At 35.8% G+C, this 21,743-nt stretch overlaps 1 protein-coding gene across 4 annotated transcripts in view; it reads right to left on the reverse strand.

Annotated features, from left to right (window-relative positions):
- Positions 1-21,743, reverse strand: part of Msr1 (macrophage scavenger receptor 1) — a 99,519-nt gene that overhangs the window by 55,617 nt on the left and 22,159 nt on the right. For 3 of the 4 annotated variants that reach the window (XM_006509311.3, XM_006509312.3, NM_001113326.1), the window contains exons 5-8: positions 21,030-21,216; positions 16,894-16,974; positions 12,784-12,873; positions 9,237-9,290 (exon numbers count right to left, since the gene is read on the reverse strand). In XM_006509311.3, coding sequence (XP_006509374.1) covers positions 9,237-9,290; positions 12,784-12,873; positions 16,894-16,974; positions 21,030-21,216 — 412 coding nt within the window. Of the gene's footprint in view, positions 1-4,603; positions 7,135-9,236; positions 9,291-12,783; positions 12,874-16,893; positions 16,975-21,029; positions 21,217-21,743 lie in introns of those variants that run through there. The other variant, NM_031195.2, reaches the window with a different exon arrangement.

The following is a 21,743-nucleotide window of genomic DNA, read 5'->3' on the forward strand; positions in this document are numbered from 1 at the left end:
AATCAGAGAATGATTGAAGGGGGAAGAAGTGGCGAGATGTAAAGATAATATGGCTCAGCATGAATCTATTGTCAACAAAGGTGACAGATATGAAATCTAAGAGACATGCATAGAGAGACTGAGTCCTGAAGATTTAGTTCAACTCCTGTAATATACTTGGTTTTGATGTCAACTTGCCCCACATTAGAATTGCCCGAGTAGGGGCCTCACAGGAAGAAGTATCTTGAGCGCCTTGATTGCTATGCGAAGACCTGCCCTGGATGTGGGCAGTACCTTCTGGTACCAGCACGGAAAAAACGGATGTGGCCGAAGAAAGCGTTCATCCTTCATCGTGCTGCAGTTAATCTGCTCTGTTGTTGTTGCTGCTGCTGCTTCCTTCACTGCCAGCAGAACCACAGTTTCCAAGCTTTTGTTCTGGACCATGGAAACTTTCAGTCTCCTAGGGCCAGATTGGGACAATGAAGGCACACAGCCTTGTAGAATGAGCAACTACTGGTTATCTGCCTTGTCGCCAGTAAGGGGCAGCCGTCGTGAGATGGTTTCAGATGCTAAGGGACTCAGCCTCAGTGTCAGAGGAACTGCCAGGTTCTCATCTCATTGATGTGATTCTTGGTGCTATTATTATTTTAATGCCTTTGTGAGTTTGTATACATACACACACACACACACACACACACACACACACACACACCCCTCATTAGTTTTGTTTCTTTAAAGAACCCCAATATGTCCTGTGTCATGCTATTCATAAAGTAAGACTCATCTTGTAGAATTTTTGCATGAGACAATACATTTATTTCTTTAGTGAGGGAGTTTTGTTACCTTTCAGTTCAGTTTTTTTTATTTGTTTTTGTTGTTTATTGCTTTCCTTTTTTAACCAAAGTTCCTCACTATATAACCTAAGCTGACCTCAAATTTGCAGTCCTCCTGCCCCAGCCTCTGAAATGCTGAAATTACATTGTACCACCACTCTCAGCCCTACTTACCTGTTCTCACAAATATATTGGTGGTAATTATTTGAGGAAGAAGATAAGGATGGTCAAGGTCATTAATTGACATTAATTTTTTAAAAAACTTGGTCATTGTAAATTCAGGTAAAACTTCCTGGGTAACAATTCTTGTTATTTCATGAAATGGCATACTATTAAGGAACATTACTGAAATTTAAAGTTACAAAATCAGTACAGAGAAAATGCAAGGGAAATTATTCTTGTAAGTTTTAACACCAACATTACTACTCAGAGAGGTGGTAGAGAAAATGACCCTGCTGGCACTTCAGGTTTTGACTCTAATGTCCAGAACTGTGAATAAGACAAATCAGCTTATTCTGACAGTATAAGACCATCTTGTTTTTCTTTTCCCCTTTCACTTAGATTTTGTGTTTGTGTATCCATAAATAAGAGATAAAATAAGTATGTCATCCAGTGTACAGAAACTTGAAAAAGCAGGATTTTCTTTAGATTTAAATGGGAGATAAAGGTTGGTTAACGAGACCTGCTAGGTTATGATTTGACATATAGAAAATGTTCAAAAAGATCATCTTTTTAGCTTGCCATAGCAGGGCATGCCTGTAATCCCAGGACTTACGAAGCCAAGATAGGAGGATCACAATTTTGAGGCCAGACTGAGATATGTAGTGAGACTAATGCCATAAACAAACAAACAAACAAATTTCTTATTTAAGGGTTTGAAATGATGGCTAACATTGTCAATTTGACAGAAAGTAGAATTACTTGGGAGTCTAACCTTTGGGAATGTCTGTCTGGAGGACTCCAGAGTACATTAAATAAGGTAAGGAGATCAACCATAACTGTGGGAGGCACCTCCACCTGTTCTGGGTTTCCAGGAATGACTACAAAGGAGAAAAGAAGCTGAGAACCAATATGGTTCTCCCTGTGCTTCCTAACCATAGAGAAAACAGGGCCAGATATCTCAGGCTCAAAACTCCCCGTAACTTCCCTGCTATTGTATAAGACACCTTCAAACTGTGGGTCAAAGCAAGCCCTTCTATAACGTGCATTTGTCAGAACAATGAGAAAGCTAGTAGACAGTGCAACTCAGTGTCACAACATTTGCCTAACTGTACAAGGGCTCAGGCTTGCTGCCACCTAAAAAAAAAATGTCTGATTTTAAATTTTCAAAATATTCACTAAGGATCTATTAGATTCCTCAGTAGATATTAATAACCATGATTCAACGGTTTACTTCTTGTGATCAGAACACCCATGTTCTTTGGATGCACAGATTGTATTCCCATAGGTGACAGTGTGGTTATCTGAAATGGAGGGGTCAGGGATCATTGTGGAAGGAGAGGTGTAAAAAGTGCATGGTGGTAGATGATCTCTTCTCCCACAATGATCCCAGATCCCTCCATTTCTGCATGCAAGTCACAGAAGTTGTAACAGCATGCACAATACTGGTTCATGCTCAAGCCCGGCCTAATCATGCCACAAAGAGAAAGAATTTGGTGAGATGCCCCATTCCAAGCCAAGAAGTTGCAGACAATTGATAGCTGCTGAGAGAGAGAAAATCAATTTCTCCTGGTAAGTTGACCATGCACCAGTAGTCACATCCACAAATATGTGGGTAACACAAATTGGTCTTGATTTATTTATTGAGACACAAAGTTGGGTTGGGTACGGAAGCAGGAGTCAATCTGGAAAAAGTTGAGAGGAGAATAAATATGATCCAAAGACATCATAAGAAAATCTCAAAGAACTACTAAAATAATTTAAAAATTAATATTAAAAAATAAATGTTAATATCACATGAGAGAGTTTCACTTAGCACTTTATAAAAGAACATTTGACTATTTTACTAGAGTCTAATGAGTCATGCTGTAAACCATATGGGGTTTTATGAAAATATTGTGCATAGAAAACTGAAAATTATGTTTAGTCACACTTGACACTATTCCAGTGGAAGTGAAACTTCTGACTCCCACAAAATATCACTAGGAGATAGAGCCATTTTGCTGCACAATTCACATTAGAGACATTTAAACTGCTTTGCAATATTTCTGGAATTCACATATTTTACTCTGAAGTGTATTGTTCAGGGCATGAGGATTTGTGGGAGGAATAAAATAAGAGTGCCCTAGGCAATGATTAAGGGTAATTAGCTTAAGCTCTAATGCAAGTGTGCATAGATGTCTTGGACACATCCTGTGTAGTCGAGCTGTTTTTCTAGGGAACTGATCTTAAGACTCAGTTCCTAACAGTTGCATGCTTCCAGACAATGAAGGTTGAGGAAACCAAATAATAGGTTGTGAGCCTACACTTATAAGGTGCTTTAATGTGAATAAGTATGTGATACTGTGTTCCTATAAAGCAGAATTCCTCATTGTAGCACAGAAGGAAGTGGCTCATAACTAGGGATGGGATGTCGGGAAATCCTCGTTTGCTCACAGGTTAGGAAAGGATGTGACATGGCATTTTGGGTTTCCTTTCTCTCTCCAAACCCCTGTTCATACTGTATAAATTTTAAATTTGTTAGCACAAATCCTGAATAGAATTATATTGACTTTCCCCTCTTCTGATTGGACCTGGTAGAGTTCAGGCTCTGATAGTCAGTGGGAAGAGGAATTGAACAGGACAAGCTAAGTATGTATCAGTTGCTGATTCAAATCCCTATTTACAAGACATAACAATAAAATTATTAAGGCTATATTTATTGTGTCATGAGAATGCTGTATAGTTTTATTAACAATTCAGGGCATCCCTGGAAGTGATATCCAAAAACACAACTGTTATAAGTTGGTAGCATTTGTTTAATTTACTGAGAGTTGCTCCTGCTTAGGTATACTGGACCATGTTTGCTAGCTCATAACTAGTGCTACTGTGGAAAAAGCACACTCAAATTTAGAAAAAGAAGACACACTAAGTGCAAAGGAATAGTGCATAAAAGCATCTAGAGAAACTAAAGTGTGAAAACTGAGTCAGTTACTGAAATAAAGGTAGACTATTAGCAGGTAGCTCTTCGCAAGGTGCACGTAAGTAACTCTCATTAGTGATAATGGAAGTCTTGAGAGCACTTCCAGGAAGACGATGTGTCTGAGTAATAGACTCGAGGTGGGGAACGCAGGCAATATACACAGTAGTTACGCTGGTGGAAACATAAATACAGATGACTCAGTAGTATACTTCTGGAATTCTGGACCTAATCTACACATTTTTATCTCCTTGAGATCTTCAAATTATAAGACTCATTCTGGAAAAATAGAAATGCTAATTACAAGTCTACTCTCTCTCTCCACCTCCATATTCAATATTTTTAGGGTTTATATGCATAGAATACTTCAGTGATTTGGAAGCATTTCACGGAGTCATGAGAATTTGGAAACTGGGAAGCATAGCTTTGAGTTTGTGCTGTTTTTCTTTATAAGCAGTTAACTTTAGATTCCAGTTCATTAAATGTTGATAGTAATAGCATTTACCCCACTGGCTTTCCGAGCATTAGATTTGAAAATGCACAAAAAAAGCACCTGGTATGCAGCAAGTATTCTCTGAATATCCATTAGTATAATTAGCTAGTGATGGGGGAAGGGTTTAACTTTAATCAACTGAATGTTTTAAGAAAGACCAGAAGTTTACTTAAGATCGAGTTGAGTTTTCAGTGTAAATCAAAGCAAGTACACTTTATTTTCATTTCATTGTATGAGGTTCAAAAGAAGATGCCCAAAATTCACATCCTGTCTCTTTTCTTGATCACGAGCACAGCATGCTGACACACCACAGATAAGCAACAGGACTCTTCAATGGTGCCTCTCAGCGTTTACTTACACGGTCCCCTTGCTTGATTGAAACACCCTTTCTAGTTAGCATGGCAACAGAACATAGCATTTTCACTTTTCATTATACCCTATAAAAGATGGGATAATTGATGCTTCTGAACAGGGCATTCAGCATCTATTTTTATCTAAAGAGAAAAACAGAGCCTTCTTCTCTAATTTGGAAAGTTCAGGTTAATATTCCACACTTAACCGTATACGTGTAGTTTTGGATGTAAGATGACTTAACTGAATTCCTAGAATTCGTATGCCAGCACAGCTGGGATTGGGGTCATTCTGTATGAAGCCAAAATTTTCCACAGCAATGCATCTGGCACAAGAAAAGAGTCACCCACACTCCACAGCACAGGCCAATTAAGCCACAGGTACAAATCCAGGTTTCTCTAGATGTTTTCACAGAATAACTAGTCCATTCATACTACAGACTCCCAAAATCATTGGCTAATTCCATCTTTCTTTTCCTCGGAGACACATTTCATCAGACCTTGGAGGCACAAAGGCAGAGACAAAACCTTGTACCAGTAACAATGCAAATTTGTTGCTGTCCTTCTTAGAACATGCTCGACAGAAATGGGCTCAGGTTCTGTCCTGCATAGCCCAAGCTTGTTTTATTAGTTTGACATTTGGCCTCTGGTTTAGCTGCTTCTCTTCCTTACACAATCTTCTTCTTTGCTGAGACAAACTCACTGACTTATGTTCTGGGCACACGTGCATTGTTCCATATAACATAGAAATCTTGTCTTATTTAAAAATTTTTTAAATTTAAATTAAATACATATGGCTCTTGGCATTTTTATATTCTTTCAGTCCTGATATGATTAGAGATTTACCAGGTCTGCATAAAATTTACAATGAACAGCTGTTCTGTTAAAAAAAAATAAAAAGACTGCTATGAACTATTCTTAAGACTTTAAAGGTCTTCATGGTTTTACAGACATCTTCACACATATTTTGGTCCCCACAACAACCCTGTGAGGTAGGAATTGACATGATCATTAACAGAGCATAAAATAGGAAAAGTGAGATATACACAGGCATACAATTAGTAATCTGCTACTATCTTAATGCTGCAGACTTTAGGGTTTAGTGTTAAAGTACAGAGGAAAGTCCTGAAAAACATGTTCTGTTTACTCACAAAGAGGCATCAACATGGAAACAACATGGTGTATTATATCTTTATTGTTCCTGCATTTTGTTTTCTTTTGTTCTCTTGTTCTGTATTTTCTCCCTTATTATAACTTGTACAAAATATCTCCATTTCTACTGCAATATTTAGTTTCCAGTATACACACACACACACATATTTAAAATATAAAAGGCAAACAAATGTAAAGAGCTTTCTAGAATAAAAATAAGCATTGCTTTTTCTTTATGATCAAAATGTTTTTGTTTAAAATCGGTAAGCAATTATTGAAGTAAAGTTTGGTTCTCATTCAAATATAAAATTATTATAAAAGTACAACTTTTATATTTCTTTTTCATATATAGATTTCTACATAGTATATAATTATATGTGAGATATGTGTATATATATATATATATATATATATCTACACACACACATACACACACTTCAATTTTGGGAATAAGAAGGTAGCAAAGTGAAACAAGCAATAAAAATAGAGCTATTTTTAATATATTAGACTACTAAAGTTAATTATCTCCTTTCAATATTTGTATAGCCCTATTCTTTTCCTGGGACAGTGTTCTCTGGTTTGTTTATAACTGATGTATTTGTATCTCCTAGAGGTAATTAGTCTTATAAAGTTAGAAAAAAACATATTTATACCTGTTAAGTCTTTCTCCAATTGGTACACAATGAATGAATTTATGTTAAATGAATTAGTGAATGAATGGATGGACAGACCCCTATTTCAATCTCTATTTGTATTTGAGGAAAATATCTTACATTTCAAGAACTAATACTTAATCAATATCAATTAAGTTTTTCTTAGAATTTAATAGGATTCTGCACAGTTAGGTGAGGGGAACAGCAGAAGGTCTGAAGAAGGCAGGAACATCCCTCTACTCAACAGGTAGAGCATCTAGGTAAAAGGTGCCAGGGGATGGGAGTCATTGTAGCAGAGCATATGCCATAAGGTACTTATGTCAATGGAGGCCCCAACAGCACCCAGGGTTAGAAGAAGTTACAAGAAGCCAGGCATGGCATGACACAGGAACCAATGTCATTTGAAGGAGTTGCAAAAGGATCCCAGAAGTCACTTGTGTTGATGACTTGTCCAGAGGTGAAAGGTCTTTTAAGGAGATGATAGTAGGGTGCTCTGCCCAGCCCAGCTGATCTTAAAAGGGTCTTGCCCCAATATGATCAGGGAGTTATACTGATCCTGACATGCATATGAAAGAGGAAATCATGGTTATTTTACTATATTTAAATCATGCCCAAAGTATAAAAAATATACATTGAATTCATTCCATACAAAGTTTAAAGATAATAATTAAAATGTAAAGAATTGGACAATTCTATGCAGAATAAGTGGTAGCACCATTTTTGAGGCACTTGCCAGACTTCATTGTAAAATGCATATGACATTTGAACAATTGATTCTGCTTCTAGTAAATTCTCTATTTAATAGTATTCTCATAAAATGGCACAGGGAAATGTAGAATGTAGCACTGCTTATTAAAGGCAAATATAAATATAAAGCAAGCAAAAATTATTGACCCTTCAAGAATAGGAAAATAAACAACCACTTTGTGACAATTGTGGCTCCTCTCTAATTTAGGATGTCTACTGACTGAGAGAAAAAGGTCAAAGCACATGAGATTACATATTAAACACAGAAAACCAGGACCTATTATGTTAGATGTATAGGCATATTATTATTTCTTCTCTTGGAATAGTTTAAAATTGCCTTTACATTGTCTTTGGGGACACATGTAAAAGAACCAAGAGGCTGTATATGCTCATACACAAAAATAGCTCTTACTGCTTTCTCAAAGGAAGTATTCAGTCCAAAACAGCTGTGCGAGTTCTTAATTTAAATTTCTAGCCATAGCTGAAAAATTATTAAAAATCATTTGGTAACTGGGAAACAGAAAGCAGTATCGCTTTTCAATATAGAGACTAAAGTAGAGAAGCTCCTTACATGCCAAACTCAACTAAAGCCTAAAGAAAGCCCTGGGGAAAGGAGATGAGATCAAAACACTTTTATAAAAAGTATGAGAAAATAGAAATAGAGACAAAGGTACACAGAAACTTAACGACCGGGGGCTAAGAGGTCAACTGAATCTAAATGGGATGGAAGAGAAAGGAGATAAAGGTGGTTAACAAGCATCCAACCCAAAACTGGCCACTTGATAAAATATATGGGCAAAGGAATGTGTTTATGTTGCCTTAATATGCTAAGAGCAGTGGGGGAAAGTACTAAAGTTCTGAGAAATCCACCACTGCAATATGTTGTTCAACTTCAAAAATCACCATGGTGATGTTAGACTCCAATGGCTCATCACAATGATAACCTTATACTGTCTAATTGTGCCATCTCTATGTGGTATTTTTTTTTTAGATAACCAAGACATGCTGATTCTATATTTACAAAATTGATCACAACAGCAAAGTTTTTTTTTTAAATGAGGACTTTACCATGGTATGTCTAACTGAATGATCAGAGCATGGCTGTTGTTCACCCCACACATGCTCATAACATGTATTTCACAGGTAGACTCTCCTGGGAAGACAGAAGAGGCGCTCTTTGATTTGAAGAATCTAAGTGTGGTGTGTGTGTGTGTGTGTGTGTGTACTACATTCTCTTCAAAATTATTACATTAAAGCATATTCATCCTATACACATAAAATTACTGATGGCCTAGACATATCAGCGGATATTTAATATTTAGTGCTCGATGCCCTGGTTTTGTGCAATTCAATAAGAAGCCTGCATTCCATTAAGGAAGCTCCCTGATGTGAAAGCTATTCCTCTGAAGGTTGGAAAGTGTGTAATATGACATTTTCAAGGTTTTAGAAAAAAAACCAAAATGAAACAAAAGCCATAGCTTCCAGAGAATAACTAGGTTAAGGTCTTCAGGTTTTCCTAATATCTATATATCAGTTTCTGTTAAGCATACTTAGTGTGTAAGAGGCCTCTGATTGTTTCTACTCATGGGCTTGATTTCCTTCCAGTGGATAGAAATTGATGTAGAAAATCGAACTATTTTCTATGTGATTTTAGAAAATAGTGTTCATCGAAAAAATAAAATAAAAAATAAAAAAAAACAAGTGGGTAATGAGTTTGAAAGAGTTATATAATCTAATCTATTTGTTTTATTTTAATTAGCATGTTTTATTTGGAGAAATCTGTGGCTTCTACAGAAGCTCTGTGAATCAGTGTTAAAATTCTCAACCTTTGTTTCAAGCCTATGCCACTAATATCACAATCCTACATTATTATAAAAATTGACACAGGAAAAAAAGTAGTCATCAACTTACTTGATCCGCCTACACTCCCCTTCTCTCCCTTTTGTCCTTTAGGTCCAGGAGATCCTTAGGAGAAAACAAAACAGCAAAAAATAAATTAGTCCAACTCAAAATGATGTTATCTTTCTTTCTATCTTCATTCTTTTACATTTAGGGATGCTAGAGACAGTACCCAAGGCCTGTATTTACTAAGCACATTTTGCATCACTGAGCTATAGTTTCGAACTCCACAAAACTTGATTTAAATGGCAATAGGACATGGCAAAATAAGATAAAAATTTATAGCAACTAAGAGTTAGTGAAATATAATCAATCATGCCATAATGCTAATAAAGATGATCTTTTTTGAAAGCCAGTGTGAGCTTGGTATTATACCATCTAAAGTTATTTAGGAGGGTGTGAAATATTCCCAAAGAGACAACACTGGACTGTAGTATGACTTTTGCATATTCATTCTCATTTTTCTCTTTTTCTGTCTTTCTTTGCCTCCATGTACCCAGCATCCTCCAATCTATCCTAAGTCTTGTATTTTTCTCACTATAATTTTATTTTTGGTATCATTATTTATTTCTTAGTAACAGACCATTCTAAAGATGAACTATAAAGTTTAGGGGCTTGTGGAATTCTGATAACTGTTCATAAATGTTCACTGGTTCCTCAAACTTCTAGTCTAGACTCATTTACATGGGCATAAAGCCCAAGTGTTATATGAAGGTCAGTGACTCAAACTTATAAGTAAATGTAGAAATGTTAACAGTTCAGCTTTGTGAGTGGTTTGCCACTTTATCCTAAGTTCCACTTTAAAGGATGGTATTCAGGAGATAATTATCCAGTACCAACATGAGATGCTCATTGTGACAATTCTATTTCATGAGAGTGGTTTTGTCTGATTATTAACTCTTCTTCCAAGAGGTACCAGATTCCTCTTACAGGTACATCAATACAGGACTGGCTTCAGTGCTATTTGATTCAAAGTCAAATTCATTATTAATGTTTTGGATTTCCCTTTAACTTTCCATCTGAACTACATCAGAAGTGGTTTAAGAATCTGAGTATGAAAATTATCAATGATTTCTAAAGTATTATCTTCAATTATTCTGCTCTACTACATGCAGATGTTAGGACAGATCATGGCCCTTAAACCTTTTAAAGCTGAAGTTCATGCTTCCATGAATTCTTCCCTCTATTGCACAGTTGCTTTGAAAATTACTCACAATATCAATAACACATTTTTCTTAAGAGATAGCAGTTTATGCAACTTATCCTACTATCCTCTCAGTTTATCATCTCTGACACCTTAGCTAGACTCTGATTTCTATCCTCAATAGAGAAAGAGAAAAGAACTTTTACAACTTGACTTTTCTTTTATGAGACTTTTTTTGAGAGTTTCATGCAACATATTTTGATCATATTTACTTCCGTTCCCCAACTCCTCTTAGATCCACCCTCACCACACATTTTCGTGTCCATTTTTAAAAACCTATAAAGTCCCATTTATATTGCCCAATTATTCTTGGATACGGGCCCTGAAGTGGACCCATTTTGATATACCAAGGGTATATCAAAGAAATCCACTACTCCTTTCCCCAAAGTTATCAATTGTCAACAGTGACTTAGCTACTAATGATGAGACTTTGGACCCATCTACCCTAATGTTCAGATTTTTGCTGTCTTTAGCTGGTATAGATAACCTCTTTAATAGCACAATTATTTTATGGTTGATTTTAGGGTTTTAATATGAATTATTTCATTCATTTTGTACTTTCATGTTTTGTTTTTTTCTCTGGTTGGAATATTTGTATGTCCCTCTTAAATATTTTTGGTCCCTAACTCACCAAGCTTTTTAAAAAATGTAATCTGTATAAAATAGATTGAGACTTGAACCACTTAAACTGTATAAATTACACCAATTGAAATGGTTTGGGATTTTATTTTAAATTAAGTTAGCATTAGTTAAAGCTAAATATTACATAGCTGATGCCTATGAAGGCAACTGCTAATTTTCACTTTTATATTGAAGTTTTTTTTAATATCCTTAAATGTGCTCTTTATTTCTGAGTAAATAATTTCAAGTGCCATTAAATTGGCAAAATAATTAAGTAACACAAAAAAGAACCCAATGTTTTAATTTTTAAGAGTACTCCATAATGAAGACTACAACCAAATCTTCACACTGTTCAAAAAAGAAAGGATTAAGAATCTAAAAATATAAAGGGGGGAGGGTTAAAGGCATGTGTGGTTCATCGATTTTATTCTTCACAAAGAGTCAGCCACAGTATAAAACTCAGTTTCAAAAGTTCAGCTTAAACTTTATGCTCAGGGATAGAGAAAGCAATGCACAACTGCTAGCTGTGTTTGCACAATGATGTCTCCACCAGTGTGCTACAAATAGGAGAACCCCAGCCCTGAGGACACCCTGGGATGTCCTAACCACTGTGGCCTCTCCTCCAGACTCCTGCCAACTATGGCTGTATTTCCTGTCTCAATATTTTGCCTTTTTCAAAAGTGCATGCAATTTAAATCTTTGAGTTAATAGTACTCTCAGATCAGCTTCTTTCCATTGGCATTGTGCATTTAAGACTTCTCTGTATCATTGTGTGGCCTGATTATATATTTCTCTTTGTCACTATGATTCTGTTTTTTGCCTTCTTCATAGTTTATTTATCAATTCACATACTATAAGCTGGTAGAGGTTGAATGGCAAGAGTGTGGTGATTAGGTGCATTACAGGGTATTGTTAGGACTGAGAGACTATTCTGTAACACTGATAGGGATATATATGGAACACAAAGTGTACTAGAACCCTAATGTACTCAATGGATTTTGTCAATAATGTTGCCACTTTGGCTTAATATTTGTGTCAAATGATCCCTCAAGACAAGGTATTATACGTTGTGCATTTGATGAGAGGTGTATGGGAACTTTATGCTGTCTTTAACATGTTCCTATAAACCTAGAAGTATCTAAGAATAATATCGATTAAAACTACCTTAACAATATGGACTGTATTCTCTTGGTATTATTTTCATTTGAAAATGGAAAACATAAGCTATTCTCTACTAATGCTACAATATGAAGAACATTATCTAATATCTATTCATGTAATCAGTGGTAATAACAATCATCTATATAAAAGTTGAAATGATTTGAGTGTTGATTATTATACACTAATGAGAGAAACCCATGTATTTTGTTATTTTTTTTAACTGAGACATACCAAAATTTGGTCACTTACTTTTAAAAGGGTATTTACACTGCTACTTTCTCCTGGTATTTTTCTGTATTCTGCTTACTGTATGGTAGATAGCATCCTTCATAGCAAGCTATGACTATGTAAAATGTATAGATCCTGTGAGTGTCTTTTTTAATGTGATGTGTATATGGAACTATTTTCCTTCCATGCATAGGAATTTTTCTGGTGGGTAAAAATTAATTTCAAACTATTTTACACTATAAAGTTAACAAGAACACTGTTATTCATACTATGAAAATTTTTATTATGCAAGTATTTTAGAAACACTATTAATGATCCAGTAATTATTTGTATCACAATACCTACCCGACCTCCCTGGCTTTCCTGGTGCTCCTGGGTTTCCTCGACCTCCAGGGAAGCCAATTTGTCCCCGATCACCTTTAACACCTGGAATACCTGCATGGTTAAAAGAAAAAACAAATATGTCTAACAATTTATTTTGAATATATTCAAGTACCCAATAAATTAAATTAATCTCTGAAGGAAGTATAGCATGTTTCCTACCGTTCATGTATTCCATTGAAAGATAATATTAAAAAAATGACATGAGCATATTGCATTAACTATGTTATAGTCAATGAAACACTCATTGTCAGTAAACTAAAGACAAACATTTTCAGTTTCACCCAGAAAGCTACTATAATCAACCAGAAAATTTTGAGTGTTGGATATTAGTATAGTCAGTATGATAAACTTTTGAAGCTCGAGCTTTTATTGTTCATATTAGTAAAAACACAACACAATAAGAAGTATGCATGAGTTTTTATTTAAACACCATGTCCTTGAATTATTTAATGGGCATTTGTAGCATGCAATAATGTATGGAGAATAATGAAGCAGTTATAGAGTCTGCCTTCCTGGAGATTTCAGAGGGTAAGTTATCCCCTACTAGTCTTCATCCATGATACTATCAGTTGACTAATACAATGATGATGTCAGTGCTCTTTGTGATCCCTTTACTTCTCAATAACACTATCAAACTTTTACTATCAGAGCCTTTTAAGACAACAGTTTAGATGCAAATCACATGTCTCAATAACTACAAGTTCATATACATATACATATACATAAATATATGTATATATATCCAGTATATATTTTAAGAGTAAAAAGCAATAGAACACTCTTTCAAAGGGACTGGTACTATAAAATGAATTATTATTATTATAATTTCTTAAGAAAAAGCACACTTTAATCTCTTGTGCACTCTATAGAATGTGTAATGATTATGACGTATCAACTATTTAGGGCCGCTAGAGTAATCACAGAAGTTTCTAATACATTTTTATCCTGGCTGTGGGAGTAGGTGTTTGTTAAGGTGAGTTTAATGAGTTAAATGGCAGTATATATGGGGTTTATGAAAGAGGGATCATTACGATTGATCACCATCTATCCTTGGCTCCTGAGTTGGGTATCACATTTGAAGCAATCATAGACAACACTGAATGGATATTAATAATAATCAAACCTATCATTTTTGAAGCTTGCATAGTTTTTCTTCTCATGCCTCAAATGAAATTGCAACCCTCTACCTTAACGGGTTTTCTACCAGGATAATTTAATTAACTGTCATATGACCAAACTGCATATATAGTATCTATTTGTGTAAATGAGCAATGTCATCAAAAGCCACTAAATCCTTGTTGTCATTTATCTTGACTGCCAACTTGGTTGCATCTTGAATTTGATTAGATCAAGAAGCCCCTGTATGTGTTGGGGACAGAGAGTCCTGTGAGGGCAGCTATAAGATGAACTAACTGAGGGAAAACCCTCTCTTAGAATTCCAGCAACAGCGCAGTCACACAATAGCAAGGAGGAATGAACAGCGCTGTGTGCTTTGTAACCACTTCGTGCTGGTGAGTATTTGCCCTGCTGTTATGGCTACTGCTCTGGTTGTTATTGCTGCTGATGTGGCCAGCATCCTAGCTTCTTGAGTCCCCAACATGAACTGACTAACAGTTGCTCTGCAAGAAAAGCCCAAGCTTTTAGTCCTAGATTAGACCAGCTGAAGCAGTCGGCATTAGGGATGGAGTAACCAAGTTCTCTGCTTCTCCAGCATGAAGACAATGTTCAATTATCAGCCCCTATTGAATAAGCCAACCCAATAATTTTTATAACAGTCATTCATTAGTCTCTTTCCCTGGATAACCTTAATTAATTCGATAGTAGACAAGATGTATTAGTTTGACATGGTGTCTGTTTATACTAGTAACAAAAGTTGAAAGTCTCCAAAAGGATGGACCATCAATAGACTGCCATATCCAGGGATCCATCCCATAATTAGCCTCCAAACGATGACACCATTGCATACACTAGCAAGCGTTTGGTGCAAGGACTGTGATATAGCCGTCTCTTGTGAGACTAGGCCGGGGCCTAACAAACACAGAAGTGGATGCTCACAGTCAACTATTGGATGGATCACAGGGCCCCCAATGGAGGAGCTAGAGAAAGTATCCAAGGAGCTAAAGAGATCTGCAACCCTGTAGGTGCAACAACATTATGAACTAACCAGTACCCCAGAGCTCTTGACTCTAGGTGCATATGTATCAAAAGATGGCCTAGTCGGCCATCATTGGAAAGAGAGGCCCACTGGACACACAAACTTTATATGCCCCAGTACAGGGGAACGCCAGGGCCAAAAAATGGGAATGGGTGGGTAGGGGAGTAGGGGGGAGGGTGTGGGAGGCTTTTGGGATAGCATTGGAAATGTAATTGAATAAAATACGTAATAAAAAAAAAAAGATACTGATGTAACCTAAAAAAAAAAAAAAAGTTGAAAGTCTCAAATCCTATCTCCCACATGCACAGTGCAGAAAGAATTGGCATAATGTTTTCAAGATGATGCTTTGTACAACAAGTCATGGGCTTCACTGATTGCTATGCTTGCACTATATGGCTTTACCAATTATGCCTCATACTTGAGGGATAGTTTCTTACAGATCTTAGAGATTACATCTTTGGCAGATACAATAATGTGGGCTGTTTCCCCTACTTAAGATATAAATGTATTTCTCTTTAGATCTATACAGCCCTCAACAAGAATGATCTTGCTGGATAAAAAAAAAATCTATCTGTGATTAATGTTAAAATCACACACTCACTGGCTTATAGGAAGATGACCATACACATACACACATAATCATACACACACAATATATATACATATATCATATATTTATGTACATATGATATATATATGATAGATGATAAACAGACACTAAGATAAGATACACATGATGTACCAATCACATTATATTCATACTTTTTATCCTTGGATGTTTTTCCTCATGTAACTTTAGTTAGTCAAAATATCAAAAGAAAAACATTTTATTTCATCTAAAGAGAAAAACTAACATGTAATCAAAGCTATTAGGGTAATTTTTGGCCAGTCAGACTTTCTAATTTTGCTTAGACCATTTGGGCTATATTCCTTTAAAACAGTGTGTAGAGAATTTGTTTTCAAAACATGGCATTTGAATAGCATGACAGTCGCCCTGTTGGTATTGTTGGTGTCATTTTTTTTTCAGTAAAGATAGTTCATGATCTCTCTCCTTTTCTCTGCCTTCCATTATCTTTTTGCAAAACATTGGTTTCAAGATAACAACATACTCAGAGGAAAATAATTTGGCACAATTTTTCTCTAAGTAAAATACAAGAGAGAGAGTGGCTGAAAGCCCAGGCAAAAACCGTTCATCATCTCAGCTTTATTTACTTTATGATTCTGTGAGTTTAAGGAGGTATAGTACAGTCAAGAAATATATAAGAACAACATTTTAACTTTTACAACTCATTAATGTATCTATATATGTATTGAAAATTATATCTTATAAACTAATCTAATATGAATGTGATTTTTTTCTTCACGTCCAGCCTTATGTCTACTATACACACTATGTAGTCTCTCCAAAACCTCTAAGGCTCACACACAACCTCACATTGTAACTCTGGATAAAACATTAAATATTCTATAAAAATCAATACTTGGTGCTTAGGCTAGAGAGATGACTTCAGTAGTTTAGCTACTGATTTTCTTCTAGAGGACCCATGCATGATTCCTGAGACTCATATTGCAACTTATAATTGTCTGTAACTCAAGTTCGTTGGGATTAGATAATCTCTTCAGCTCTCTGAGGATACCAGACATATGCACATGATGTACATATAAATATGTAGCCAAAAACTCCAAACACAGATAATTAAATATTTTTATATGAATTAATGATTACTATTCAATTTGCTTTGTGATTAGGATGCTATAACACATTATAAATCCCCAAAATGTGAGAGGATTTAAACACACACACACACACACACACAGCATTGAATAGATGAAACAGCTCTTTTCCTCTAAATACAAAGATCAATACACATCATTCAACTTCATGATATATGATTCAGAGTTTACTATAGCCTTACCTCTTATTCCTGGAGCACCAGGTGGACCAGTTTGTCCAGTAAGCCCTCTGTCTCCCTTTTCACCTTGGGGTCCAGGAGGCCCTTTAAAAAATAACAAGTACTGATTATAATTATAAATCATAGGTAAGCTTGTTATTTATCAAGACAGTTATTTGGAAATTTAGAGATTTACATATAATGAAATTAAATTTTAATTAAAATATCCTAAAACTATAAACTAAGTGTTGAATAAATTGTCTCTTTTTTCTAGGCAGAATGAGTAAACTGTAGATCATGTAGTCAAGTAGACCAGTTGCAAGTAAGACCATTGGAAAATGGTGTCTTAAATTAGGAGTTTTAAGAGAGATATTTACATATCGTATTTAAATGTTATATAAGAAAAATTAAGAGCATTTGTGGAAGGTCTTTACATATTAAGAGAAAAAGGGACAAGTCAAAAACAACTTGGAACAAGAAACTATTGGAAGAACCATGCTATTTACAAAAGGACTAGAAACACAACAGACATAAGAATGTAGGTGGACTTGGTTAAAACTCAAGATTTTGATTTTTGATTTTAAAAGGCTGAGATAAGCATCCACGCTTTGTTCTTCCTTCTTGAGCTTATTGTTGTCTGTGAATTGTATCTTAGGTATTCCAAGCTTCCGGGCTAACATCTATTTATCAGTGAGTGCATATCATATGTGTTCTTTTGTGACTGGGTTACCTCACTCAGGGTGATATTTTCTCGTTACATCCATTTGCCTAAGAATTTCATGAATTAATTGTTTTTAATAGCTGATTAGTACTCCACTGTGTAAATTATCTCTATGGATTCCTCTGTTGAAGGATATCTGGGTTCTTTCCAGCTTCTGGCTATTATGAATAAGACTGTTAGGGACATAGTGGAGCATGCGTCCTTATTACATGTTGGAGCATCTTCTCGGTATATGCCCAGGAGAGGTATTGCTCTGGAAAATCTTCCAATTTTCTGAAGAACCTCCAGACTGATTTCCAGAGTGGTTGTACCAGTTTGCAATCCCACCAGCAATGAAGGTGTGTTTCAATTTCTTCATATCCTAGCCAGCATCTGCTTTCACCTGAGTTTTTTATCTTAGCCATTCTGAATAATGTGAAGTTGAATCTCTATAGCCCATTTTAAATAGGGTTATTTGGTTTTCTGGTGTCTAACTTCTTGAGTTCTTTGTGTAAGGAGCTGAAGGGGTTTGCAACCCCACAGGAAGAACACCAATATCAACCAACCAGACGCCTGCCCCCCGAACCCTCGGGGGTTGACAAAACAACCAACCAAAGAGTACACATGGAGTGACCCATGGCTCCAGCCACTTATGTAGCAGCAGAGGACGGGCTTGTTTGGCATCAATGGGAGGAGAGGCCCTTAGTCCTATGAAGGCTTGATGTCCCAGTGTAGGGGAATGACAAGGTGGGGAGGTGGAAATGAGTGGGTGGGGGAGCACCTTCATAGAAGCAGGGGAATGGGAGATGGGATAGGGGGTCTCTGGAGGGGAAACTGGGAAAGAGGATAACATTTGAAATGTAAATAAATAAAATATCCATTTTTTAAAAAAGGGTAGGATAGAGATTAAAATGCACAAAGTATTCAACTCTTTAAAGGCTGATTAATCCAGAGTTTTCTTTGTCATGTGTTTTAATGTGCTAATAAAAGGAAGAAGAGCTAACACATGTGCTGTATATGAACTGAAAAGATCAGTAATAAGGAAAGTACCCCTGCAACAACCTGACAGCAGGCACAGATACCAGCTACCAGGTCACTCATTCACTCAGCTACTTCATTTCTAGAGATACACATGAACTTGAATTTGGAATTTCTTATTTTCTTTCAATTTAAAAGCATCCATTTTATTACATATCAAGATATCTGTAATACATAAATTTTTATTTGATAAATATGAATATAAACAAATTGAGAACCACGTGTATAAATTTGAGTAGAACATTGCATATAGAATGCATGAGTCCTCAGATTCAATTCCAGTGCCAATAAATACATAAAAAAGAGAATAAATGAATTAACAATGAATAAATCAAATTGTACTATATAGTCCATAGGTGCTGATTTTAAGTTATTTTTGTTGTTAAGATTTGGACAACCCTACTTCTTAACTGTCTTAAATTAGTATACATTAAATACGGCTTCATCTGATCTTTATAATACTTAATTTCTAATTTCTAATATAATTACTAATGAGGGAAATATTAAAATCATGAAATTGAGCTTAATGTACATCAGAGATAGAATGGGTCAGTCCAATTTACTTTCATTATAATTAGAGAGGAAGAAGGGAGAATTGGGAAGAATTTATATTAAAGGGAATTAAACTAGAAACTAGGTTGACTCTTAGCAAGTATTTGGGTTGAATCTTCAGAAAGTAGAAAAGGATGGGTAGAGGGAGTAAGGAAAAGCGAGCAAGAGAAAGAGGGAGGGAGGTAGGGAGGGAGAGAGAGAGAGAGAGAGAGAGAGAGAGAGAGAGAGAGAGAGAGAGAGAGAGAGAGAAGAATGAGGACAAGGAAAATCAAACTCTACAGGAAAAATTCCTCCAAAATACACCAAGACCTCTTATTGTCAATTCTATACATTCAGGGTTATGCAATTTTCATATATATATATATAAAAGAAAACCAGAAGGGGGTTAAGTATAGTTCAGCTGTAGAGTAACAACCAGTCTGTACAAGGCCAGCACCAAAGTGGAAAAATGACATATATGTCTACATGCCCGTTATTTTCTTGTCTTCATTCCCTAAAAACCACTCTATATCAACTATTACACAGCATTTCCTTTTTGTTAGTTATAGTAACTAATTCGTCAGTCATTCAAAGTACACACAATAGAGACTAAATACTGGGCCACTTAATAGGGCAGATGGGCATTCACAGATGTTTGGTATTCAGAAGCCAAGTCCCCGTTAATTATTATCCTCATAAAATAACCAAAATAACTGTGGCATAAAAACTTGTATGGCATAAGACAGCCAGAAAAATCAAGAACAAACAAAATTACTCAAGATAGTGCCATTGACTTGGTTCAAATGAACTTCCAATAACTTTATTTATACAGAAGGAACGTGATCCAGAGATGTGCGACATAGATTTTAAAGGAGTAAAATTGGCTATCCCATGGGCAAGTCTAAGTGAATTCCTTTAATAAAAAAGTAAGATGAATAATACAAACTAAACTCTTGCTTTTAAAACTTCATAACGTAGAGATGAACTGGACCCTCAAACAAAGGAGGCCAGGGCGTGTGTCCTGAGGCACACCACTTTCAGTTCCCTATACCACTCAGTTATCTTTGAAGATGCTGACGAGCATTAGCATGCATGACAACACATTTCCACAGCAATGAAGACAAGAGTAGTATGGCGTAAATTTTCCTAATAGTTTTGGGTGATTTTGAACAGATATATTCAATAAAAACAATCTAGATCAACTATATAAAAGACAGAGCAAGAAAGTAAGGGACATATATCAAGCTGGAAAAGCAAAAAAAAAAAAATAACAACACAAAATTAAGTAGTAGAAGTAGATACAGGGGAAAAAGAGCTGTCAGATTGTATTTTTAAAAGTAAGCATTTTTACAAGACATAAACTTTAAAAATGCAGACCAGAAAGTTAAAACTGCAGAAAAAAAATCCATCAAGTGAAAATAACTATATTCTAATATGTAGGTATAAATGACTTATGCTTGTTTTAAAAAATCAGTAAGATTCTTTGGAACTGAAGAAGAAAGTAATGTATCTATGATTATTATTAAGAGTTTAAGATGTATTTCTAATTAAAAGTATAGTTGGATAAGAAGAGATTTTTCATGCTAATATAGTAATCTCTGTTTTATTTGCATTTACTGAGGCAGGCTCTCACTAGGAAGCCTCAAACTTGCAGTGGCCTTCTGGATCAGCTAGCCAGTGCTGAGTCATCATGCCTGGCTTTGCTTTACTCTATAAGAAATTCTAGGGCATTGGTGGCCTTATCATGCCTAACCTCATATTAAACTTCTGTGAACTTGTAGTAACAGCACCCTCAGAAACCATTTACTTTAAATGACGGAATGTCAAATACCAAATGCCTGCATATAATGACACATTTTTCACATCTCATTTCCGGGACAAGATATTTTACCTTGAATGAAGGTGATGTTTTTCAGTGTCTGTGAGTGTTCCCAGTCCTTCAGTCTGAGGTCGTTGGTGATGTTGTTCAATACTCTCACTTCCTGTTTTACTTCCTGTTCCACGTGCGCTTGTTCTTCTTTCACAGACTGGACTTCTGCTGATACTTTGTACACACGTTCCTCCAATTTACTGATGTCCTAAAAACAAAGTCAGCACCACAACTTTTGTTACACACAGTTAGGAATCATGTATATGTCTAGGATATTTAAACTGTGATTTTTGGAAAGCATATAGCCTTAGGGGAACGTTACAGAATGAGAATAAGAAACTGAGTATAAATGTTAACTTTTATTCACCTGATATAATTGTCATCCCTGAGATTTACTGCCTCTGTCTGGTAAACTAGGCCTAGTCCTGGACACTTCTACCCTCCATAAAATCTAATGTAGGCCTAGAAAATGGTTTTGGCCTCTGAGACCTGCTGCCAAATAAACTTGCCCCTTCTTAGTTCTTTTTGATTTCTGGCTGGTTGATTCAACACAGCTGTTCTGACTCAAATGCCTCTCCAAGCTGATTGACTCAGTCTGGCTTCTCTCTCTTGGAATCTCCTGAATTGCTCTGCTTGGCCTTATACTAACTATGGAAATATGCTCTAGTCTACAGGTTCCTTCTTATTCTCTGGCTCACTCTGTCTTCACTTGTGTCTAGCTTATACTCTCTGAAA

The sequence above is a fragment of the Mus musculus genome, chromosome 8 (assembly GCF_000001635.26).
Source record: "Mus musculus strain C57BL/6J chromosome 8, GRCm38.p6 C57BL/6J".
NCBI classification, from domain to species: domain Eukaryota; kingdom Metazoa; phylum Chordata; class Mammalia; order Rodentia; family Muridae; genus Mus; species Mus musculus.